Raw genomic sequence first — 26347 nt, forward strand, 5'->3', positions numbered from 1 at the left:
ACGAAGTATAGTATAGTATAGTATAGTATAGAGCTTGTTTTTACTCTACAGTATTGTATTCTGAGAGAGAGCTATTACCTGGAAATTAACGAATTTTTGGAATGTTTCCTGTCTGGAACAGCTCCACATTAGAATCGGCTGTATTTTACTCCTTTCTCTAGGGAAGCCGTCGCTGGTGCGGGAGACGTCGCGGTTCTCCCTGCTGGACACGATTCGACACCCTGTGGAGAGTGTCAAGAAGAAGATGGTGCTGCGCAAGGAGGACGCGCTGACGGGGGTGGTACTGGAGCCCAAGCTGGAGGAGCGGCTCAGGTGTGTGTGTGTGTGTGTTTGTGTGTGTGTGTGTGTGTGTGTGTGTGTGTGCAGGTGCAGGTGCAATTCGCACTGAGGCAATACGATGCAGAAGTAACTCGCATTGGCAGAGTGCATAGAAACATAATGGAAGTGACCCAATTGGTTCACACTGGGATGGAAGTGGTACAACTCCAATACGTATATCCATCATATCGCCTGGCACAACACGGGGTACTGATCACTCAAGCAATTCATATTGTACGATATGAGGAGTGAAATTTCAAGTCGTGTGATTTGCTTGGGGGAGGGGGGGGGGGGGCAGGTAGATGAAGCAAATCTACATTCATTGCTTTAATTAGTTTCTCAGTAAAGCTTTCACTCTCACATAAAAAAAAAAAGAAAAGCACAGTTTTTGGTTTTTGCTTCTCCTCTGCAGTCTTTCTCATTGGGTTTTGAGGAAACTACTTCCTAAAAAAAAAAAATTATTTTTCCACCATTTGTACCCACACTTTGACAGTGAACTGATTTCCTTTTCGCTGTTACCCGTAGTTGTTGTGACACCTCAAAGTGAAGTACGCAGAGTGCATATTTTGAAAAGTTTGCAGTGAAAAATGTGGTCACTGGCCAGTTTGTTTGGTGCATCTTATGGCATACAGTAATACCACATTTTTACTCTTTCCAGCAGACTGTCCCAAAAAAGTGTAAAATACAGGGAAATGTAAAATACCACAAAAGATAGGAAGCGCAACAAGTGAAAATGAATAAATTACTCTTACTGTCTTTCTCTTTATATTGTTCAAAATGTGAAATTAAAGCAATTTAAATTTTGCCTATTTAAAAAGAATATGAAAAACAGAAGCAGAAGTCTTTCTTCATGGGCAAAACCCAAAATGTATTATGTATTTAGGCGAGACTAGGAAGAGGTACAGCTTTCCTGCCAATGTTAAGACTTATTATTGATATTCATTATAAAATAGGCTTATAGGCTGAGAAGTAATAAGGAAATAGAAGAATGCACAGACATACATGGTGGCATGAGAAAATGAAGACACATTAAAAGAATGGTACCACTAGACTGATAAAACAAATAGTAGAACTCTACGAAAACAGAAGTAAGGCCAAAACTGAGCCAGTGAAATGGATTGCTGCGATTGAGGAGGATCTTAAATCAGCCGGTATAACTCAGGTAGACCTTACAGACAGGAAAACGTTCAGACAAAAGATATTTGATTGAAAAGTTGGTCAGAGGGAAATTAGAAAACAGACTGGAACACCCTGGTCTGATGAAAGAAAGAGAGACTTCATTATGAAAGGATGAAACAAATTTGGGCACAAAGATAGCCCAACCACGAAACGTTACACTGATGGATTGTACCTCGTGTGGTCCTACTGGGCCCATTCGTGAATAATAATAATGGTGCGTAAAACTTTGTAACACAACATTGCTTAAAACATTAAAGTTTGCAGTGAAAAATGTTGTCACTGGCCAGTTTATGTTCGGTGCATCTTACGGCATACAGTACACATTTGCACTGATTGTTTCACCTCATCATAAGAAAATGCACCAGTAGAATGCCATGTACATCCCTGTAGGCCGTGCAGATGACTTTTGGAGGTATCGTGATTGACTTCACTTTAGTCTTTACTGCTGACACGCTTTACCTCAGTCATTTCGATTTTTGAATGCAACTGTGATGAAACTGGAAAATATCAAAAATAAAATTTTGCCACCATCTTTGTTGTAATGTTTCCACAAGTGACGTGCACTGCCAACACACTGTTTTCTTTGTTGCTCTGTAAATGTTTTTGGTATCAATGAGCACAAAGTTTTCAAAACACAATTTTTGTCAGAAACAGTTGTGTGAAGAAATGGCCTCAAAATTTGCGGAAAGTTCTTAGAGCGAATACTGTAAACATCCTGTATGAGTTCTTCAACTGCACAAACCATTTCTTCATTAATTGTAACATGGACATACACTTTGGTTGTCATCATGCACTTCATCACAACTTTATTGAACAGTCATACCAGTCTCCTTGCCATTGAACCACTAGCCACATTTTCCCCATACAGCTCACAAATCTATCATAGAATGTTGTCTGGTTTAGTGTTTTTTTAATTTATAAAAAAAAAGACAGACCTAATCACACATTGCCATTCAAAACAAGTACTGTACAGCATAAACAGTACACAGAGAACACACCTCCTTTGCCTTGACTCAAAGCAACTACTGCACATGCAGTGAACTGCGATTGTAGCACTGCCGTGGAAAGAAATAAAAGCAAGAATTAACTTTCTTCACGTACGTCATATAGTATATCAAAAGTTGAATGTCAAATTCCCTGCACTACTAAAAACTGAAAGAATAGGAAAAGTATCAGCCAAACATTTCAGAACATCAACATTTATTTGTTCCAGAAAATGTATACCATACGAAGGTTCTTATTTTTCAAGTTTGAGTTTTTCATTTGGATTACCTTTCCAAGGTTTTTTCCATTGTGCAAAAAAAAGTGAGTGTGTGTACTTTGTACTCAGTAGGAAAGTGGAAGGGATATCACTCCACTTCTACATGAAGATGGGGAGGGGGCTAAAATGCCTAAAAATCTGAAAAAAATATTGTTTAGCAGTACGTGATTAACCAGCTCTCAAGTTGATTATTAAAATTGCTGTATTAACATCAATAGTTCTGTGTATGAATCTACTGTGTACAGCATTTGTGAGTCAAATACAGCAAAAAAAAAAAAAAATATATATATATATATATATATCATACTTTCTGTTACGCATTCTTATTCTTTGAGGAAGTCTCATTTTTTACCATGGAAACTTACAGGGAAACTTGTATACAACCTGAGACACATACTGCACATGTTTCTCATTTTTGGAAATTATTCATTGTAGTCCTTCGTTAGCATGGTGCATTTCTCGACTAGTTATTCATCAGCTTACAGTTTTACAAGTGGATTTAGTGTGTTGACAAAATCTTCATTTCATTACACAGCAAACAATCTGTCTTAGGGAACATGTTACTCAAATGAAATGTGGTGAAAAGTACTTTTATTTTATTAGAAACAAACTGTCAGTTATTGATAATATCTGGTATCTGATTGATGACTGCTTCAGTTTTTTTAATCGAATGACAATTTAAATGCCCTCCTGATTGCTGTTATATCAGATTTAATGCATAGAAGCTACTGTGATGGTTGGGTTCGATGGACCTCAAAACAATCTTCTAAATGTAGAGCAACACTACACTTTTTTTTACACTGGCATGCACTTTCATTTCTTCCTTCTCTTGAGTGAGACATAACATGCCTTTTGTGACATTACTTTTCTTTTCAATTGGATGTACATGCATTACGAAATGAGTCTACAGTTTTGCCTGAAGTTGCCTAGTGATGGTACTTGTTTTGGCAGTCTATAGAGACTACGCTGAAGGCTTGGAAAGCTAATAATATACGTGATGTTGTTTTCCAAGCAGCCAAAGCATGGGGTAAAGTGGAGAGCACCACCATAATGAAGAGCTGGAGAAAATTGTGGCCATCCATTGGTGATGCCGAGTTGGATCCAGTAGTGAGTGGCAGCGATGAGCCACTCAATTCGGAATTATCAATCACTTTGTGCACTGACATGTTCCACAACCTTCCAGTCGGAGAGGAAATTGATGATGAAGATGTTGCTAAGTGGCTGAATGAGGAAAACTGTGATACAGATCAATGTTTAACAGATGAAGAAATAGTCAGAAGCATGCAAGAAAGTAATGATGAAAGTGATGAAGAAGAGTACACAGGAGGAGAGGGCATCAACATTTCTCTGAAGCTGCCGAGGTCTTCCTGGAGTACATTATGAAACAACCAGATTCGTGCAGTACTGATGTAATGGTTGTAAAGCGGTTGCGTGATACAGCACGCCACCATCGCTTATCATCATTGCCAGAGTTAAAAATTAGGGACATGTTTCATAGTGAGAGATATGAATGAATAATTATGTACAATATACACTCAAGGACTAAGTTTTCTTTGAAAATTAATGTATTTTTGGATTTAATAAAGTATATCTTCTATGTTTTAAAATTTTATCCTTGGGTTTAATAAAATACAGTAAACTACACTCCTGGAAATTGAAATAAGAACACCGTGAATTCATTGTCCCAGGAAGTGGAAACTTTATTGACACATTCCTGGGGTCAGATACATCACATGATCACACTGACAGAACCACAGGCACATAGACACAGGCAACAGAGCATGCACAATGTCGGCACTAGTACAGTGTATATCCACCTTTCGCAGCAATGCAGGCTGCTATTCTCCCATGGAGACGATCGTAGAGATGCTGGATGTAGTCCTGTGGAACGGCTTGCCATGCCATTTCCACCTGGCGCCTCAGTTGGACCAGCGTTCGTGCTGGACGTGCAGACCGCGTGAGACGACGCTTCATCCAGTCCCAAACATGCTCAGTGGGGGACAGATCCGGAGATCTTGCTGGCCAGGGTAGTTGACTTACACCTTCTAGAGCACGTTGGGTGGCACGGGATACATGCGGACGTGCATTGTCCTGTTGGAACAGCAAGTTCCCTTGCCGGTCTAGGAATGGTAGAACGATGGGTTCGATGACGGTTTGGATGTACCGTGCACTATTCAGTGTCCCCTCGACAATCACCAGTGGTGTACGGCCAGTGTAGGAGATCGCTCCCCACACCATGATGCCGGGTGTTGGCCCTGTGTGCCTCGGTCGTATGCAGTCCTGATTGTGGCGCTCACCTGCACGGCGCCAAACACGCATACGACCATCATTGGCACCAAGGCAGAAGCGACTCTCATCGCTGAAGACGACACGTCTCCATTCGTCCCTCCATTCACGCCTGTCGCGACACCACTGGAGGCGGGCTGCACGATGTTGGGGCGTGAGTGGAAGACGGCCTAACGGTGTGCGGGACCGTAGCCCAGCTTCATGGAGATGGTTGCAAATGGTCCTCGCCGATACCCCAGGAGCAACAGTGTCCCTAATTTGCTGGGAAGTGGCGGTGCGGTTCCCTACGGCACTGCGTAGGATCCTACGGTCTTGGCGTGCATCCGTGCGTCGCTGCGGTCCGGTCCCAGGTCGACGGGCACGTGCACCTTCCGCCGACCACTGGCGACAACATTGATGTACTGTGGAGACCTCACGCCCCACGTGTTGAGCAATTCGGCGGTACGTCCACCCGGCCTCCCGCATGCCCACTATACGCCCTCGTTCAAAGTCCGTCAACTGCACATATGGTTCACGTCCACGCTGTCGCGGCATGCTACCAGTGTTAAAGACTGCGATGGAGCTCCGTATGCCACGGCAAACTGGCTGACACTGACGGCGGCGGTGCACAAATGCTGCGCAGCTAGCGCCATTCGACGGCCAACACCGCGGTTCCTGGTGTGTCCGCTGTGCCGTGCGTGTGATCATTGCTTGTACCACCCTCTCGCAGTGTCCGGAGCAAGTATGGTGGGTCTGACACACTGGTGTCAATGTGTTCTTTTTTCCATTTCCAGGAGTGTATATCACCTATGTTTTCAAAATACATAAAAAACAAAATAAGTGAATAAAATAAATTTCAGGCACTCAGTAATCTGGCACTTCCGCTAATCCGGCCCCCATATGTGCCAGGAATGGCCGAATTAGCGAGAGTCTAATGTATATGCAGTTGCGTATGGAGCATATTACAATAAATAACCTTTATCGGGAACTTTCATAAACATAAGTATGACTACAGCTACATCCTTAGTAACAGCTCATACCTCTCTGATTTTGAATCCCTGTTACAGGGACATCGCCATCGCGACAAAGAACACGCGGCGTAACCAGGGTATGTACCGCAACATCTTGATGCACGGTCCTCCGGGAACTGGCAAGACGATGTTCGCAAAGGTGAGTGGTGGCAGCTTTCTCCTTTGTTGGGTAGTAGAATACTATTTGAAAGAGTTAACAGTACTATCGAAGGTTAATGAAACTGAGGTTGTTGACATTTAAATCTTGTATGTAATGTTCACACTACAGTGGTACATGTATGTTGATTTGAAGCTTCCTGCAGATCAAAACTCTGAGCTGGATTGGGATTCAAACCAGGGACCTCTGCATTTCACAGGCAGTGCTCACAGTGAGTGAACTACCCGGGCACGACTCACGACCCACCCTCACTTCGTTACTGCTCTAAGTTAATAAGAGCTTTGTCCAGTTCTAATCTGCTAGGAAGTTTTGAATCATCAGAATGAAAATTCATTCTGAAATTCCATTGCTCAATATACGGTGAGCCTGAACTCCGCTGATACATTTTCAGAGGTTGTTGAGGAGTACCTTCTGAGTATTTTGGTGTAAGGGACCCACGGTCTCTGACAGCTTTTTAGAGTAATAATGTAATTGTGATAAATTCAGTTTGTTACCTTAGTCACCTTTGTATCTGAGAAAATATCTTCACAGAAGTGAAGAACCCTGTAATATGAAATCTTCAATATGCACAAAACAAAACAGCATCGGGTTTTTCATGGATTACTGTACGGATGACATGGTTGGTGTCGCTGTGGTGACAACTGAACATTGTGTCATTTTGGTGCTCTTCCATTGCATTCAGTGAACCTTTAGTGAACCCATACATGAAGTGCATATCAGCCAAATCTTCATCAGTAAACCTGGCTGTAGTACCTCTGTGTATCATGTTAACACACTACTAACACGGCTGGAAAACAAAACCCTAGACAGAACTTGGCTTTATGTGTGTATGTATGTATGTATGTATCTATATAATAGAAGGAAACATTCCACGTGGGAAAAATTATATATAAAAACAAAGATGAGGTGACTTACCGAACGAAAGCGCTGGCAGGTCGATAGACACACACACAAACAAACACAAACATACACACAAAATTCAAGCTTTCGCAACAAACTGTTGCCTCATCAGGAAAGAGGGAAGGAGAGGGGAAGACGAAAGGAAATGGGTTTTAAGGGAGAGGGTAAGGAGTCATTCCAATCCCGGGAGCGGAAAGACTTACCTTAGGGGGAAAAAAGGACAGGTATACACTCGCACACACGCACATATCCATCCACACATACAGACACAAGCAGACATATTTAAACTTAGATCATATTTAAACTTAGACATATTTGGTCTTTAAATATGTCTGCTTGTGTCTGTATGTGTGGATGGATATGTGCGTGTGTGCGAGTGTATACCTGTCCTTTTTTCCCCCCTAAGGTAAGTCTTTCCCCTCCCGGGATTGGAATGACTCCTTACCCTCTCCCTTAAAACCCACTTCCTTTCGTCTTCCCCTCTCCTTCCCTCTTTCCTGATGAGGCAACAGTTTGTTGCGAAAGCTTGAATTTTGTGTGTATGTTTGTGTTTGTTTGTGTGTCTATCGACCTGCCAGCGCTTTCGTTCGGTAAGTCACCTCATCTTTGTTTTTATGTATGTATGTATCTATGTATGTATGTATGTAATTGAACTGGGTATCTAGAAACAACGTAGAGGCTTTGTCCCCGCCGTAGCCTTCAGTGGTACACAACCCCACAACAGGCTACAGCAGTCCACCCACCCCACCGCCGCCTCACACCGAACCTAGGGTTATTGTGCGGTTCGGTCCCCAGTGGACCCACCCCTTGTATGAAGACTGTTAATTCAAACAGATTCACAGTACTAAGCACTTGAGTACACAAAACCAGAGCTGAAGATAGCAAGGTGATTGCTAAAGATCTTGTGAATAGTAGTAACTGGTATGCTCAGATTTATAACATTTTTATACAGAAAATTTACAAATTTTGTGATAGTTTAAAAATACCAATTCTGCATTATTTTGCAAAACAATCATTAATTTCACATTATCATTTTTTGTGTTGAGGATATCCCTCAACAATGCCTGAAAGTTTGTTGTTGGAGGTCTGGTTCACCCTGTATACTATCCTGGTCAGAATATTGGATGATGCTTACACAGCTGTGTTTTGTGGTTATTGATGTTCAAGCTGTTTTACTTATTTTACAGGACAAGAGTCGCAGTCTGCGAATAAAATACTTAATGTGATGCCAGTGTGTTTTTTATTAGGCTCTCAGTGATGTCATTAAAAATGTATTTCACGTGGTAAACAAACTGACTAATTCCATAGGGGTGCATTTATGCAGCAGCCTCAATGCACAGCGCTGCTTGCATGTTCACGTTGCTAGCTGAGTGCAATATTGTATTGGTGCAAAGTGAAAAGATATGCCTTGCATTGTCTGATGATAGTAGTTGTGATTTGTTTGCAACAAAAGTACGATTATTAGCTAGGAGTCCGCCTCAATAGCTGAGTGGTCAGTGCAGTAGAATGCCATGCGAAGTGGCCCAGGTTCGATTCCCGGCTGGGTCAGAGATTTTCTCCAATTAGGGACTGGGTGTTGTGTTGTCTTCATCATCGTCTCATCCCCATCGACACGCAAGTCACCGAAGTGGCATCACCTAAAAAGACTTGCACCAGGCGACCAATCTGCCCAACGGGAGGCCCTGGACACACGACATTTCTTTAGCGAGGGAAAGAAGAGGTCATATGGGGAGCAGCGTTCGAATGGAGAATGTCCAGACTGTGACTACTTTCACATGTTTTAACCAAAAAGAAAAAAAAAAATATCTGGAGCAATTTTTGAATCAGAGACCAATGTCCCAATATATTATCCAGTTTATTTTAAATAGTATTGTACCCAGAAATTGTGGAAATGAAATTTATAGAAGAGTTGTTGAAATCTGAGGAGAATTATGAATGACTTTCGGAACTCTAGGGTGAGCTGAACGCTTTGTTGATGGCAAGAAATGTTCTGGTGACATGAATCATTTTTTTTAAAAATCACAAGGGATAGGCCTTCTATTGGAAGTTTGGTGTACCAAACTAGATTAAAATGGTTTACAAAATTTTAACATCTTGTGATGTGAATAAGAGACTAGCTAATGAGGATGCACATAAGAGACTTGTTGATGCAATCTAAATACGGATAACATTTTTGTCATTCATGTAGTCTTGTAGACCATACAGAATTATTGCAAAAACTGTTAATTGTAGCTTGTTGAATTCTGAATTTAAAAAACTTCATTTGCAGCCATGAAAATGACAAAAACTGGTTCAATTAAAATTTCGAAGACCACGAGTACACAAACTACACTAGTATATGGCCCAGTGTTGCGCATGTTATGGGCGGCGACTTTGAGATCCTGAGGGATGCCTGAAACGGAGAGCATCCCAGACTGCCCCTGGGAGCTTCAATGCCAAGAATCGTTACTCAGCTTTTGGCTAGATCAACGTTTAGCTTTTTTTGTGGTGGTGGGGAGAGGGGGGGGGGGGAGAATCGGTGTTCTTTATTCTTAATAATATAGAGTGAAATTGCCGACAAGTTTTACAAACACCAGATCTTTTACACCATACGTAAATAGCTTCATCTTGATGCAATTTATGTTGTCCACAACTCCTGAGTACAAAGGACATCATACAATAAAAATAAGATGTGCCAATACCCTTACTAAAAATTTCACTAACAGTAGAAGTCCAGCAAGTTGTGATGTCACATTTATTAAAACTTTCAAGACCACTGCTATTCTCTGTATTTGCACAGCGCTACTGTTTAAGAGGCCACTGATAATACTGAAATCAGTACTGGAGCCAAGGAGAAAGGCGAAAGGCATTGCTTCTCACGCTGTCCATGATTGTCCTTTTGTTTTGGCACATGGTATTCGGAATTTTTCGCTTATAAAGGATGATAAATTTAGTCATGGTACTGGATGGCTTACCGTGGCTATTGCTCACTGTGGAGGTGTTGAGAGTATTGGTGACCTTGAAACTTTTAATAGCTGTGACATCATAACTTACCATACTTTTAATGTTGGGGAAGTTTTTGATAAGGATATTGGAACATTGGTGGCAATCTCGGTGAAATCTTTCAGTTAGACAGTTCACACACACAAACTGCGGTGGCCCGGTGTAATGTTAAGCTCTCACTGTACAGCTTAGGCGTTTTCGTGGACTTACTTGTTGAAGAATGCTGGTTCTGCTTTCTTGCAGCGCCGATGTCTTCTGCTAGCACCGGACGCCTATCCAAAGATTTCACAGCTAGGAAGGGGAAATTTTCACTCTCTCGCTCTCTCTCTCTCTCTCTCTCTCTCTCTCTCTTCTTATTTAAAAATATGCCACTCGTGGAGTATCATTCAATGTACCAGAACATATTTATTTCTACTTTGTACAAAAAACAAATGACGTAAGCCCACACATTACTGGGCACCCAAGATCAGTTAATTACACATTTTTGAACACAATTAATACATAAGCTTTTATCGTGGCTGACTATCCACGTCCAGTCCACATACTCTCAACAGCAGTTCAGCTTCTACTAAACAGTCACTATCTCGAGTCACTCCATTTGTTTTTCAACAATACAAAGCTACATTACTCTTTGCAGCCGGCCACGGAGCTTCCGAGCCATATTTGCTTATTCTTGGCAGGTCGCGCTGAACACTTGCCAGCGCCGACGAATTATCTCCCTTCCAGTTTCGCCTGCACAAACAATAAATGGGTGCAATATCCCATGCTCATCCTTATGCCCTGCTTTAAAATAACACGTGTTCGAAACGGCTGGAACACAAGTGTCTCCACGGGGGGAGGTGGGGGGGGGGGGGGGGGGGAGGTACTTGGTGGATTTAGCTTCTATTTCGACTCTTCTGTTTCTGCTCCAACGACTCATAAATCCTGTGAAGACTTGTACAGCGATTTGGGCCCTCTTACAGTTAGCGGTAACACAGTATTTGCTCTCCACAGTCACAGCATGTGTAATATCAGTTTCTAATTCCATTTTCTTAACATTAAAGCATGTAGTATGAGATTCTTTCGCAAATTCACTGAGTGTGCCACAATCTGACGGTGGAACCATTTTTGTCCGGCAGAGGCTGGCGGCCCACTCGGGCATGGACTACGCCATAATGACGGGTGGTGACGTGGCGCCGATGGGCCGCGAGGGTGTGACGGCGGTGCACAAGGTGTTCGACTGGTCGCAGCGATCTACACGCCGTGGACTGCTGCTGTTTGTGGACGAGGCGGACGCGTTCCTGCGTAAGCGCTCGTCGGAGACCATCAGCGAGGACCTGCGCGCCACGCTCAACGCCTTCCTCTATCGAACGGGCGAGCAGTCCAACAAGTGAGCCTCGCAACTTAGACCGCAGGCATACCTGCCGCTCAGCAAACGTTCCTTCAGTAACTGCTTGGCACTGTGCTTCAATACCTGAGGAAAATTGTCGAGTAACGTCTTTTTCCTGTTATTGCAGTCCTGTATTTATGCGAGGGCTGATCCAGAAGTAAGGTTCCCGAACGGCTCCAGCCACGTGGGAAGGTGATAGGCGAAGTCTGTCAACACTGCTATGCACAGCTGTCTCCCCATTCGCAATTGCGCCCGGCTGCGCTTGGCTGTGGCGCTCAGTATTGGCTCGGCAGCTATCCGTAGTGGAGGTCCCCATTGTTTATGGCACCAAGTGCGAGATTCGTTACATAATTCAGATTTTTAGGAGTCTCCCATTTCAGTTTCTTCAGTATCCCTGTGACACTCTCCCATGGATTAACCAAACCTGTGACCATTCATGCAGCCCTTCTCTGTATATGTTAAATATCCCCTGTTAGTTCTATCTGGTACAGGTGCCACACACTTGAGCAATGTTCTAGGATGGGTCGTTCGAGTGATTTGTAAGCGATCTCTTTTGTAGACTGATTGCACTTCACCAGTATTCTACCAATAAACCAAAGTCTACTATGTGCTTTGTGTGGCTGAACCTATTTGGTCGCTCCATTTCATATCCCTACAAAGTGTTACACCCAGGTATTTGTATGAGGTGACAGATTCCAACAGTGACACATTGATATTATAGTCATAAGATACTACATTTTTTTCGTATTGTGAAGTGCAAAAGTTTACATTTCTAAACATTTAGAGTAAGTTGCCAATCGCTGCACCATGTTGAAATCTTATCAAGATCTGACTGAAGATTTATGCAGCTTCTCTCAGATAGTACTTCATTATAGATAAACCGCATCACCTGCAAAAAAGTCTGATTTTACTATTAACGTTGTCTACAACATGAACGGCAAGGGTCCCAGCACACTTCTGTGGGGCTCATCCGAAGTTACTTCTACATCTGATGATGACTCATCAAAGGTAACATGCTGTGTCCTCCCCACCAAAAAGTCCTCAGTCCAGTCACAAATTTCAGTTGATACCCCATATGATCATACTTTTGACAATAAGCGTAGGTGCGGTACTGAGTCAAATGCTTTTCAGAAATCAAGAAATGCTGCATCTACGTGGGTGCTACAACCCAAAGCTCTCAGTATGTCATGTGAGAAAAGTGCGTGTTAAGTTTCACATGATCGCTGTTTTTGAAATCTGTGCTGGTTGGCATTGAAGAGGTCATTCTGTTCAAGGCACCTCATTATGTTTGAGCTGAGAATATGTTCTAAGATTATACGACAAATCGATGTCAGGGATATTGGATGGTAGTTTTGTGGTTCGCTTTGGCTACCCTTCTTGTAGATGGGTGTGGCCTGTGCCTGTTTTCCAAGAACTGGGTATGGTTTTTTGTTCGAGGGATCTGTGATAGATTATAGTTAGAATAGGGGATAAGTAACTTAACTTGTTTGTTTGTTGTGTGTGACCATACACGTATCCCTGTTAGGTTCATGCTGGTGCTAGCTTCCAACACACCTGAGCAGTTTGACTGGGCAGTCAATGATCGACTGGACGAGATGGTGGAGTTCTCGCTACCTGGACCCGAGGAGCGCGAGCGACTCGTCCGGCTCTACTTCGACAAGTTTGTCCTGCAGCCGGCCGCTGAGGGCAAGAGGTGAGGATTGCACTACATGAATCTCTCTCTCTCTCTCTCTCTCTCTCTCTCTCTCTCTCTCTCTCTCTCTCTCTGTGTGTGTGTGTGTGTGTGTGTGTGTGTGTGTGTGTGTGTGTGTGTGTGTGGGTGGGTGGGTGGGGTTTCGGGGGGGGGGGGGGCAGGGGGGGTCGTGCGTATATGCATGCTAAAACTCTCGTTGCGGTTGAGCTGGGATGTGTCAATCTTTTACACGGTGGTGACTTGTCTGGAAAATGTGCAAAGTTGGGAGTTCTCTGTGAAATTGAGTGTACTGAGTGAGTTGAGGAAGCTTCAGAGAATTCTGATAGACTCGAGGATTGATCTGTTCATCAGTTGAAAGAAATGTTCAGAGTCATTTTGTTACAAATCGTATTAAGTGTCTATGCCAGAAATTGTCATTTGTGGAGTCTCATAAGGAAATTTCAGGTACTGATTTGAACTGTTGTAGCATTTTTTGCTATCTCAGGTGCTATTTTTTGTTTTCCTGGGAAATGTTTGTTATTGCAGTGTGTGATTGGGATCCAGGTCCAGGTTGTGATTATCAGCACGGCAGAATTTGGGGGGGATTTGTCATGTAGCAGCGAATTTTTCATTTCACACAAAAGTAAAAGCGTTTCTCAAATGAAAGAAATATATAAATGTGGAACCATATTTGAACAACATGTTTTGCAGATCAGAACTGAATATTCTGGCTTTGGTTCATTCTTACTAATTTCAGTGCAAAGTACATCCAGTTTGAAAAGTTATGTGACATTGTCATCATAGTCTATTGAGGCACCCCAGTGACAATGGTTCAAAGTAGTGTCTTGCAAGAATTTCTCATAATGTACTTGAGGTTATTGTACAAGGCCATAGTGCAGTGATGGAAAACCGTAACAAAGGAATTGCTAAGGGCAGTAAGATCTTATGACAAAGAATTGAAGATAAAACTGTAAATCCTAACTGAACTATGGATAATCAGTAATATCTAATATGGAAACTCAAAAAACTTCATTTTTGACCAGAAAAACAAGTAAAGCAAAGCTTACTGCCAGATACAACAATTGGTTCACAGAAATTTGGAATTTCAACCTAGAAAGTCCTGGAGATCTCAGGGAAATATCGTGATCAGACAGTTGCCCCCTGTTTTACCAGTGTGATGACATTTATGTGAAGTAAAATTGAGAGGGTATTCTGATACCATGGATTATACTGCTTATCTCATCACTGCAAAAAAAAAAAAAAAAAAAAAAAAAAAGAGAGAGAGAGAGAGAGAGACAAATTTGAAAATAAATACTTTATTAAGAATTTCATTTTTTCAGCACTGGCAGTTACCCGAAATTTTTTTGGTGGTGGTGAATCTGTGTGCTTCCATTGAGCTGACTGGTGCTTTGTTTCTGGATTGAAAAATGGCATCCACGTCTCATCCATTGTCACAACCGACGAAAAGAAAGTCCCATTCGTGCTGTCGTTGCGCGTCAACATTGCTCGGCAACATGCCACAGGGGCAGCCGTGTGGTCGTCCGTCAGCATTCGTGACACCCACCTGGATGGCACTTTTCACATTTTCAGGTCGTCGTGCAGTATTGTCTGCACAGAACCCACAGAAATGCCAACTCTGGAGGCGATCTGTTCAACAGTCATTCGGCGATCCCCCAAAACAATTCTCTCCATTTTCTCGATCGTGTCGTCAGACCGGCTTGTGCGAGCCCGAGGTTGTTTCGGTTTGTTGTCACACGATATTCTGCCTTCATTAAACTGTCGCACCCACGAACGTACTTTTGACACATCCATAACTCCATCACCACATGTCTCCTTCAACTGTCAATGAATTTCAATTGGTTTCACACCGCGCAAATTCAGAAAACGAATGATTGCACGCTGTTCAAGTAAGGAAAACGTTGCCATTTTAAGTATTTAAAACAGTTCTCGTTCTCGCCGCTGGCGGTAAAATTCCATCTGCCGTACGGCGCTGCCATCTCTGGGACGTATTGACAATGAATGCGGCCTCATTTTAAAACAATGCGCATGTTTCTATCTCTTTCCAGTCCGGGGAAAAAAAAAACGGCGGCCTTAGAACTTGAATGCACCTCGTACATGGAACGGTTTCATAGCTTAACTGACTCCACAGTCATGTGTAAATCTTGCAGAACAAAAGCTTGGACGCATGCCACTTTTAACTCTAGAGGGAACAGAGGCCACAAAATTTGTGCATCATCTATTAATGAATGTTTGAAACATTTTATACATGATTTGGCACTCAGAACAAGTCTAGCAGGGAACTCGTTTGTTGCTTCCTCACATCCGCAGGGTAAGAGAAACCACATGTAGTGAGAATGAAGGAAAACATAGATCAAAGGTGAAGGTGGGGGAGGGGGGAATTCATTGGGCCCTCTACAGAGTGAATCAGAATTTCACTGACAAAATTTTACCATCTGAATATTTTGGCATAAGAGACCTGAGGTCTCTGGCAACTCATTACAGGGAAATAATGTAATTATGATTTATTCAGTGTGTTACAGTAATCAACCTGTGTCTGTGAAAATATCTTCGCATGAGTGACAAAGCCCGTAATACCAGTAATCAAAATTTTCGACACACAGTAATGCAACAACCCTCAGACATAACATGTACACTTTTATCACAGTGCTTTCTGTCGGTCTACAGTACTGCACGTAACAAATGCAGAACTGTTCCCTTATGAATATTGTTCAAAATTTTGAGCACTACGATTGCACAAGAGTGTACAGTGGCTGACTGTCCACTGTCTTACACACTTGAGAAAGAGTTGTTGTACAACTTCCGTGGTTGCGATAATTGTAGTGACTGGGTCCGTGTGATTATTGACCGGACTCTCGTAAACTAGGTGCTCCACATGCCACCGGAAGTAGTAGTCCATTGGTGTCGTGTCTGGTGACAGAGTTGGCCACAGAACAGAGGCGAGCAATCCACTTTCGTCCAACCTTTACTTCAGTGTGGTTCCTAACGTTGAGAGCAAAGTCTGCCAACTGCCCTGTCATATTGAAACCACGTAAGTTGATGAAGTCTTAGTGACACATCTTCTAGGAAATGTGGCAAGGTGTTTTGAAGCAATGTTTTGCGCGCAACTCTGTTCATTGTGCAGGAAACATGTAAGGTTCAGTCACAAAATCATTGATACTACCAGCCCGTACATTCACAGCAAATGCCTGTCAATAGGATCGACACACCAGTCAGTGCTTGTGGATTTTCATTATTCCATATGAGGCTATTCCTACTTCAGAATATGCCCTTTCTAATAAATGGGGCCTCATCTGTAAACAACATGAAAGCAGTAGAATTGGGGGTCTTTCTGAACAGTGCTGTAGGAAGCAATTTGCAAGCGCCACTCGACAAGGGAAATCTGCCGGTTGCAGTGATTGCACCTTCTGTCTGCGATTGTTCGTGTAAGAAACTTTGTGGCAGATTAAAACTGTGTGCCCGACCGAGACTCGAACTCGGGACCTTTGCCTTTCGCGGGCAAGTGCTCTACCATCTGCGCTACCGAAGCACGACTCACGCCCGGTCCTCACAGCTTTACTTCTGCCAGTATCTGTGCTGTGAGGACCGGGCGTGAGTCGTGCTTCGGTAGCTCAGATGGTAGAGCACTTGCCCGCGTAAGCCAAAGGTCCCGAGTTCGAGTCTCGGTCGGGCACACAGTTTTAATCTGCCACGAAGTTTCATATCAGCGCACACTCCACTGCAGAGTGAAAATCTCATTCTGTTCGTGTAAGACTTTCAGAACAGTTGATCAGCTTGTGACGGTTTGCCTTCTTTATTTCTTCGTCTGTTGTCCTCGGTGTCGATGTACTGCATTGTGATGCTGGCTGGAAAACTGGTTGTGGAAGTACAACACTAACTACTTTAAATAATGTAGCCGACAGGTGCACAGTTGCGTTTCACAGTAGTTTACTTTCACTGTTCACAACCCCCCAATAAAACACAGTTATATGTGGCCAGTGCGCTGTTGTTTTAACTTTCCATAAGCCTCATTAATAGTTTGCAGGCAAACCTCCACATACTGTACAATAGCTTACATTTTTTATTTCAAGATATTCTTTAACACCGTGAGTGCGAATATTGATCAGATGTCTTTTTAATTTTCTTTTAAAAAGAGACATACTTCATGGAGGGATCCCGTTTCTCATAGGCAGTGATTTGGTTGCCGTCTGTGCAGGAACAACTCAGAATAACTTCGCCGTGTAGCACTTTTACTGCATTCAGTGAACCCGCACATGAGGATCGTATTGGTAAACTGTTTATCAGTAAACCTGTTCGTAGTCCTCCTTCGTATCACTGTTAACGTATGACTAACTTTGCCGGAAAACAAAACCCTAGACAGGGCCGAGCAGTACTGATTGCAAATGTGCAGGCAGCGAGGTAAAGAGGGCATTATTGTTGTCAACAGCAGATATTGTGAGTGAGTGGAAACAGTACACACTGCACATACTGTTGACATTTGGGCTGTTGTGCAATATTTTCAGTGTGATGCAGATACAAAGCTAACTGGGGCAAAAAAGCAAGCGAAATTCGACAGCTATGTAAGGAGCCGCCATAGACTGTGGGTCCCGCCTACCAAAATACTCAGAAGGTATCCCTGTGCAACCTCTGAAAGTTTGTTGGTGGAGTTTGGCTTCACCCTTTATTTAGCTTTGCTTATAGTTATTGCTTCCTATTACTTTTGTTAACTAGCATATGAAGACTTACGCCTGTAAGCGCATCAGGCTTCATAGAAAAGTGAGGGAACTCCACAAATCAGCACGTATTTTTTATAGACCAAGTTTTAATGTGGTGCAAACAGAAAGTATCAGTCCAGATCACATTGACTTTGGATCATTGTAAAATTTGTATCTGATTGTACTCTATATTTCCATAAATAAAGATCTGTAGCGTCAGCCACTAACCGGACGAGGGTACATCTAGAACCGGAGGTTCGAGGATGCAACAGTTTTGTTATGTAAACAGTCTTATCGCTTTGCTTTGGCGGCGCGCCAGTGGGGCCGCGCATACCTAGTGATGATAGTATGTGCGTCCGGGATAACGTTCCGCTGGCCACTGCGAAAACTCTTAAGTCCTTATCTAAGGTCAGTGCCCTCGCACAGTATATAAGCGAGTGCTCTTTCGCGCTACGCTCAGTCTGTGTCTTACTGCTGCACAGGCAACTGCATTGAACGCCGCCATCATGCCTTACAGGAGATATCGCTGTACCTGCACAACAGTCTACAAAACAATCGAAAACATTGAACTCACAACAACATCAGGAGACAAGAAAAATCGCATTCCAGTGAAGAGTGTTGCAGCCCACGCCCTTGTAGATGGACCGTGCATATTTCTTGGATGTTCTCTTAATTTTAGTTTGGACATAAACGACACATTCTCACATGGAAATGGATGGTTTACTGTAGCCATAGTGAGAGTTGGTAGCGGAGTTTCAAGTGTACTTGGTCTTGAAAGTTTTAACGATAGAGATGTAATTGCTTATCGTACTTATCATATGTTTGAAATTGGTAGTATTGGCTTTCGTAAATCAACTCCGATTATATGACAGTTGTGACGAAACCAATATCTGAAGTGTGTGACGGAAAGTGGATCATAACACCCACACCACAAGGTACACCATTCGCACCAAGGAACCTATTTAAAGGTATAAAACAACTTTATCAAGACCTCATAGGAACACCTCTAATTTGGCCTACCAATCTGTGAGGTTCCGATATGTACACAGCTATTCTGGATTCCTTTCTCAATACTCATTCTCAAAACTTTGAAGGTAGGATACTGAATCCATTCTAGTTTCTACCCTTTCAGTTTCTATCTTCAGTGTCTGTCAGTCACTTTTTCTGGCATGACTGTGATGCACTCCCATGATTGAGGCAAACCTGTGACAATTGTCTGTACACGTTTGATATCAGCTGTTAGATTTGTTTAGTAAGACTCCCATACACTTGAGCAATATTCTAGGGTGGGTCACAAGGGAATTTTGTAAGCTATCTCCTTTGGACACTGACAGCATTTTACTATTGTAAAGAGCCTCACTTTATTATTTATAGTGAAATTATTAAAAGTAATGTTGTTGCACGTGGGGGACAGGTAATAACTTTGGTAGCAATGTTGATTAATAGTTCAAGAGAGGAATCTTCCCAAATATTTTTAATTATTTATTTAACTTGCACATTCATTATCCAGGGGTCTCCATAACTGCTGAGTATAAATGTATTTCAGTAGGTCCTGGGATTCATAAATGACGAGCCTAAAGCATTACTACTTATTTGCAGAATCCATTATTCCACAGTCACGAACACTGCTCACGATCAGAAAGAAAATTACTCTGAACGCACATGAAAGATAAGAAGTGACCCGTTGTCTTCCTAACCACATAAATCAAAAGCATTCACATTGTGTTCATTCTCTCAGAAGCAGAACTAGTCTCAGACTGAGTGTGGTGCATTTTGTGCCAAGACGGATTGTATTTACAATTTCTGAACTGTTCTGGAAGTTTCCAGAAAGTACTATAGGTCAAATTACTACCTAGCTAAGTTTCACTTTCAGTTATTAACAAAATTTCAAATTAACAGCTATAATTCACAAATGTAAATATTTTATGTAACTGTGATAATGACAACCAATGACGGGGATATCAAAATAAGGTGAATATTTCTAAAGTCAGTGACTTTATGTTTCATTACAAATTTGGTCTGATGTCGATTGTTAAATTGATAAAATAGAACAGTAACGAGTTTCTTGAACAACATCAAAACAACTTTGCAAAATAAGAATATTTGATAATGTTTTGTTTGACATGATTTTACTCTTATTCATTAGAAAACAAATTTTCGTGGTGTAATATTGTAGCATAAGTAATTATCAGCACACACTATGTGATCAAAAGTATCTGGACACCTCGAAAAAATGAACGTTTTTCATATTAGGTACAATGGGCTGCCACCTACTGCTAAGTACTCTATATAAGCAACCTCAGTAGTCACTAGACATCGTGAGAGAGGAGAATGCTGCTCTCCGCAGAATTCACGGACTTCGAACGTGGTCAGGTGATTGGGTGTCACTTGTCATGTACGCGAGATTTCTACACTCCTAAACATCCCTAGGTCCACTCGTTCTGATGTGATAGTGAAGTGGAAACGTGAAGGGACACGTATACCACAGAAGCGCACAGGCTGACCTCATCTAGAGACCGCTGACAATTGAAGAGGGTCGTAATGTGTAATAGGTAGACATCTATCCAGACCATCACACAGGAATTCCAAACTGCATCAGGATCCACTCCCACTACTATGACAGACGGGAGGTGAGAAAACTTGGATTTCATGGTCGAGCGGAAGCTCATAAGCCACAAATCACGCCGGTAAATGCCAAACGATGCCTCGCTCAGTGTAAGGAGCGTAAACATTGGATGAATGAACAGTGGAAAAATGTTGAGTGTAGTGACAAATCACGGTACACGATGCTACAATCCGACGGCAGGGTGTGGGATTGAACGTTATCTGCCAGCATGTGTAGTGCCAACAGTAAAATTCGGAAGCAGTGCCGTTATGGTGTGGTTGTAATTTTCGTGGAGAGGGCTTGCACCCCTTGTTGTTTTGTGTGGCACTATCACAGCACAGACCTACATCGGTGTTTTAAGCACCTTCTTGCTTCCCACTGTTGAAGAACAGTTCAGGGATGGCGATTGCATCTTTCAACACGACCGAGCACCTGTTCATAATACACGACCTGTGGCAGAGTGGTGACACGACAATAACATCCCTGTAATGGACTGGCCTGCACAGAGTGCTGACTTGAATCCTATAGAACACCTTTGGGATGTTTTGGAACGCCGACTTCGTGCCAGGCCTCACCGACCAACATCGATTCCTCTCCTCAGTGCAGCACTCCGTGAAGAATGGGCTGCCATTCCTCAAGAAACCTTGCAGCACCTGATTGAAAGTGTGCGTTTGCGAATGGGAGCTGTCATCAAGGCTAAGGATGGGCCAACACCATATTGAATTCCAGCATTACGGATGGAGGGTGCCACGAACTTGTAAGTCATTTTCAGCCAGGTGTCCAGATACTCTTGATCACATAGCGTATAAACGGAAAAATGTGTATGTGGCAAAGTTTGGCGTGAGTACTGAAATAGGACTAGAATGTCCAAAATCATAAATTAAATACTTTATAAATAGAAACACTGACAAAAAAAACCAGGTGGGATTTTAGGTTTCAATTGTGGGAGAAATTCTGACAAGGCTCGATTTATTACACTACCGGCAGACTGAAGGCTGCTACCTGCCTTACCTATGGCTGAATCTATGTGATGGATCCATCTCATATCCCTACAAAATCCTTATATGCAACTATTTGTACGAATTGAGTGATTCCAGTTGTGACTTATTGATATTTTAATTACACGATATTACTTGCTTCATTTTGTGATGAGCGTAATTTTACATTTCTGTTCACTTAAAAGGAGTATTCAATCTTTGCACGAGTTCAAAATCTTAACGAGATCAGGGTGGATATTTCTGCAGATTTTTTTCACGCAGTACTCCATTGTCAATAGCTGGATCCTCGGTGAAAATTGAGAGCTTCAGAACAAGTGTCACGAGCATTAAAGACTGCGAACTGTCTTTGCCCCCACAGGCGGCTGAAGGTGGCGCAGTTTGACTACGGCAAGCTGTGCTCGGAGATCGCGCGCGTCACGGAGGGCATGTCTGGGCGCGAGATCGCCAAGCTGGGCGTGGCGTGGCAGGCGGCGGCGTACGCCTCGGAGGACGGCGTCCTGACGCGCGACATGGTGGTCGCCCGTGTCATCGACGCCGTGCACCAGCACCGCCAGAAGGTGAGTGGCTGCGGAACGCGCGGCTCCCGCGTCTCGCTGTCTCCTGTTTCTGTACCTGCCTCACCTTTCATTTTGTGTACTGTGGTGTACACAGGCCCTTGCATGTGGTCATATGCCACTTAAAAACAAGAATATTACTGTTGTGGTCTTCAGTCCAAATATTGGTTTGAAGCAGCTCTACCCACTAGTATATCTTATGCAAATCTCTTCTCCTCTGCATAATTGATGCAGCCAATACCCACTTCAACCTACTTATTGTAGTGTGGTCTTGCTGTCCCTTTACAATCTTGTACCAACACTTATTTTACCAATCTGGCAATTCCTTGATACCTTACTATGTGTCCTATGATATGACCCCTTCTTTTGATCAAGTTGTGCTGTACATTTTGTTCTCCATCGTTTTAGCACCTCCCTATTGGTTATTCGACCTACTGATCGAATGTTCACCATTCTTCCGCAGCACCACGTTTCAAAAGCTTCTGCTCTCTTCTTGTGTGAACTGTATATTGCCTATGTTTCACTTCTCTGCAAGGCTGCAGTCCAGACAAATACATTCAGAAAATACTTCTTAACAAACTCCTCCTTTTCAGAAATGCTTTTCTCACTATTGTCTTTCTGCATTTTATATCCTCCCTAGTTCTGCCATCATCAGTTATTTTATTGTCCAAATCTTAAACCTCATCTACTAGTTTTAGTGCATCATTTACTTGTCTAATTTCCTCAGCATTGCCTGATTTAATTTAACTGCATTCCATTACCGTACTTACTTTAGTTGATGCTCATCCTGTAACCTCTTTTCAAGACACTATCTATTCAGCCAGACTTATCTGCTGTCTCTGAGAAAACTACATTGTCATCTCCATTTTATTTCTTCTCTATGAACTTTAATTCTTTTTTCCCCCTAGGAGGCTCATGGTTCTTTCCACGAGTTTGAGCATGGCACACACGACGGGGCCCCGAGCTATTGCAGTCCATTCTTCCTTCCCTTGCTGCATTTACTTCACCCTGCCTCTCTCTCCCAATCCTCTCTACTTCCCCGTTTCGCGTTCGTTCCCTGTTGCCCCTCCTTCCCCGTTGCCCCCTCCTTCCCCTCTCTTGGTGTTCTTGTTTACATCGACCTGGCTATCCACCTGGTTCCCTGTATTACTTGCAATTTTGTTTCTCCTGCCTGATCTCTTTCATCCTTTTTGACATTTAGGTCCCCGCTTGAGGTTTTCCCTCCACTTCTAAATTTTCTGTGAGCCATTTGGGGAAGAACTCCCTACCTAGTGTCAATGGTGTGGGTTCCTCTGCCCCTTCCTTCTCCTCTCCCTTCCCTACTGTAGCCCTCTTCTGCCCTGCTAGGTCACCAGCACACGTAGCCAGTCCGTGTGGTGGGGCTGTAATATACCCATCTGGCTGAGCCCCCTTACAACACAGGGATCAAGCAACGGACACCTGAGCTGTTTCTCTCCCATGTATGCCACGGAGTGGTTTCTTGTCGTCCTGGAGTATCGGCACTCCCAGCAACGGCCGCCGTGCCAGGCGGCCCTTGCTGTTGGGCTGCGCCCATGGGAGGAGCACCTGATCGGAGTGGGTGGTATCAGGACTGATGCTTGGCACATTAGAAGCATTTGAAGCTGCAAAAATCTGGCCATTCTCAAACAGCCATCTCTTCAAGTAGTGAAGGATCATTGAATGCTGCTTCGTAAGACACGGCAGCATTCCCTTCCCTGGCTACAATGTGAGAGGAGGGCCAGTCTTAGTATGAAACACTTTCCCCACTACTTCGTATGTACTAAGACGGATGGGGAGACGTTCACCACCACAAATGCATTGTTTCTTGTGGACAATACCGAGGACAAGTTTGGTGATGTGGAGCCTCCCTGTAAGATGCGGTCAGGCTCTCTGTTGATCAAATCTTTTTTTGCTGCCCAATATGCAGCTTTTCATGCTTGTGATTGTCTTGGCAATGGCCCACTGTCTATTGCCCCTCACCAGTCTCTGAAGATGGTCCAGGGAATGATATTTCACAGGGGCCTCATCCTGCAAACTGATGAGGAACTCCGGGCCAATTTAGAGCCACGTGGTATTCATTTTGTTTGAAGTGCGCAGAAGGGTCGCAAAGACAACCGCTCCGATACCAGAGCCTTCATTTTGGCTTTTGAGGAGGGGGTACCCTCATGGAGAACGTCAAGGTTATGTGCTACAGGTGTAACGTGAAGCCGTATGTCCTACCACCCATAAGGGTGCTTTTTGTGCTTGCGTTTTGGGCATATGTCTCCCCATGGTACGTTGGGACACTCTTGTGTTGTGACTGTGAACACCCACTCCACGAGGGAAGCCCTGTGTTCCACCACCTGTATGTGACAATTGTCATGACGGCCACTCCCCTCGCTTGCCAGATTGCCCAGCTTATGAGAGAGAAAAGAAGATCCGAGAGTACAAATCGCTGGATTGCCTGTCTTATGCTGAGGCTGACCAAAAATGAGACACTCCATCCAGTGTCACTTTCTTCAACTTTTGCCCCTGTTATATCCTTTCCCCCTCTTACCTCTTTCTTACCTCCATCCCCCCTCCCCTCCCCTCCCTGCAGACCCCGTGACCTCTTCTCCGGGAGTTGTTTCCCCTGCCTGGCTGAAGAAGTGCCCACCATCTTCGGCACCTGCTGGTGATGTGGCCCCCCCCCCCCCCCCCTCCCCACGACCCCTCTCCCCGGTGTCTCTCGGGCCGGAAGCCTACTACTACTACTACCACAACATGGCCATGAGATGCACCATCTTTGCGCCCCAAGGTCGCCCTCTCTCTTTCGGTTCCGGATCTTGCAGACACTTGTACTCCTTCTGCACCCTGCCCTCCTCCACCTGTGAAAGAGGAGGAGAAGAAACACAAGTCCCGAAAAAAGTCCCCCTCCCCTGGTGCTCCCAGAGGTGCCATCTCCCCCCACAATCTGATTATTTATGGATGTCACCCCATCCTTGTCTGTGGCGACCACTGACCAAGTAACATTACCTCCTCTCACCACACAATCATTTACTGGAATTGCAACAGATACTATTATCACTTACCGGAAATACAATGTCTTCTTTCCTCCTATTTTGCATTCTGTCTTGCTTTTCCAGAAATGCTCTCCCGTGGTGACCACTCTCCAACATTTCACGGTTATCGGGCGTTCTGTTGGAATCGTGCACGCCTCAGGTTAGCATCTGGTGGTCTGCACTGGTCTGCACTTTGGTTTGCTCCGATGTCATTAGAGACTTTGTGCAAACCTGGTAGCAATAGTGGTTAGAGTCCAAATGACGCCAGCAATCAGTATTTGCAATGTCTGTCTCCTTCCATGTAGGCCTCTTCCTTATGTTGAACTGTCTACTTTAATACAGCAACTCCCACCCCCCATTTCTCCTCCTTGGAGACTTCAGTACCCTCCACCCACTGTGGGGGAGTGCCACTTCAACGGGTAGGGGTCTTATAATTGATCAGCTTATTACAGACTTCAATTTGTCTCCCCTCGATGACGGTTCCCCTACCCACTTCAGTGCCGCTCGAGGCACCTTAACTGCTATCGATCTCACGATCTCTTCCCCTGCTCTCGTGGCTTTCCTACTTCGGTCATTCCATGATGACTTTGTGACAGTGACCACTTTGCGGTGATTCTGTGGTTCCTTGCTGCCACCAGCCAGACAGGCCCCCATGTTGGGCATTCCACAGAGCCTTTATATACGTCTGTGCACTTTGACACCTCCCTCTCAAAATGCATTGATGCAGTCGTGCAGGTGTCTTCCCCACTATTCTTCATGCTGCTGGCCCCCTACCCACAGGTATCTCTCGCCGTCGACCGATACCGTGGTGGACCGTGGATGTAGCAGTTGCTGTCCAGGGCTACTGACAGGCACAGCAGCAGTTTAAATAACAAACACCCTTCACAGACCAAACTCCTCACTTTCAAGCGTCTCTGTGCTAACGCCTGTTACCTTATTAAGCAGAGTAAAAAGGAATGCGGGAAGTGGTGCATTTCCTCTCCTGGGGTGTATGCCACGTAACTGCTAGTTTGGTTTGAGCTCTGTAGCCATCTGGGTTGCCCGTGATGGTCAACTGTCCAGGGTCTTAACCTCCAAAGTCCTCTGGACACTGATCCGTCGGTCCTCGGAGAACACCTCGCGACACACTTTGCGATGGCATCGGCGTCCTCTTCCTATCCCGCTACCTTTCTCCGGCAGCAACACTGAGTTGCACAGACCCCATCTATTCCAACCCACACCGCGCTGAAACCTGCAATGAACCCTTCACTGAATGGAAATTCTTGCAGTCTCTCACATCTTCGCGTGACACGGCCTCAGGCCCCAATTCCACCCACAACAAGAT

The 26347-nt window shown here is 43.8% G+C and overlaps 1 protein-coding gene across 1 annotated transcript in view; it reads left to right on the forward strand.

Moving 5' to 3' along the window:
• Nucleotides 1-26347, forward strand: part of LOC126427148 (ATPase family AAA domain-containing protein 3) — a 106988-nt gene that overhangs the window by 63734 nt on the left and 16907 nt on the right. Inside the window, exons 5-9 of the mRNA XM_050089374.1 lie at nucleotides 162-312; nucleotides 6091-6193; nucleotides 11212-11462; nucleotides 12988-13155; nucleotides 21808-22006. Coding sequence (XP_049945331.1) covers nucleotides 162-312; nucleotides 6091-6193; nucleotides 11212-11462; nucleotides 12988-13155; nucleotides 21808-22006 — 872 coding nt within the window. The remainder of the gene's footprint in view (nucleotides 1-161; nucleotides 313-6090; nucleotides 6194-11211; nucleotides 11463-12987; nucleotides 13156-21807; nucleotides 22007-26347) is intronic.

This window comes from Schistocerca serialis, chromosome 11 (assembly GCF_023864345.2).
Source record: "Schistocerca serialis cubense isolate TAMUIC-IGC-003099 chromosome 11, iqSchSeri2.2, whole genome shotgun sequence".
NCBI classification, from domain to species: domain Eukaryota; kingdom Metazoa; phylum Arthropoda; class Insecta; order Orthoptera; family Acrididae; genus Schistocerca; species Schistocerca serialis.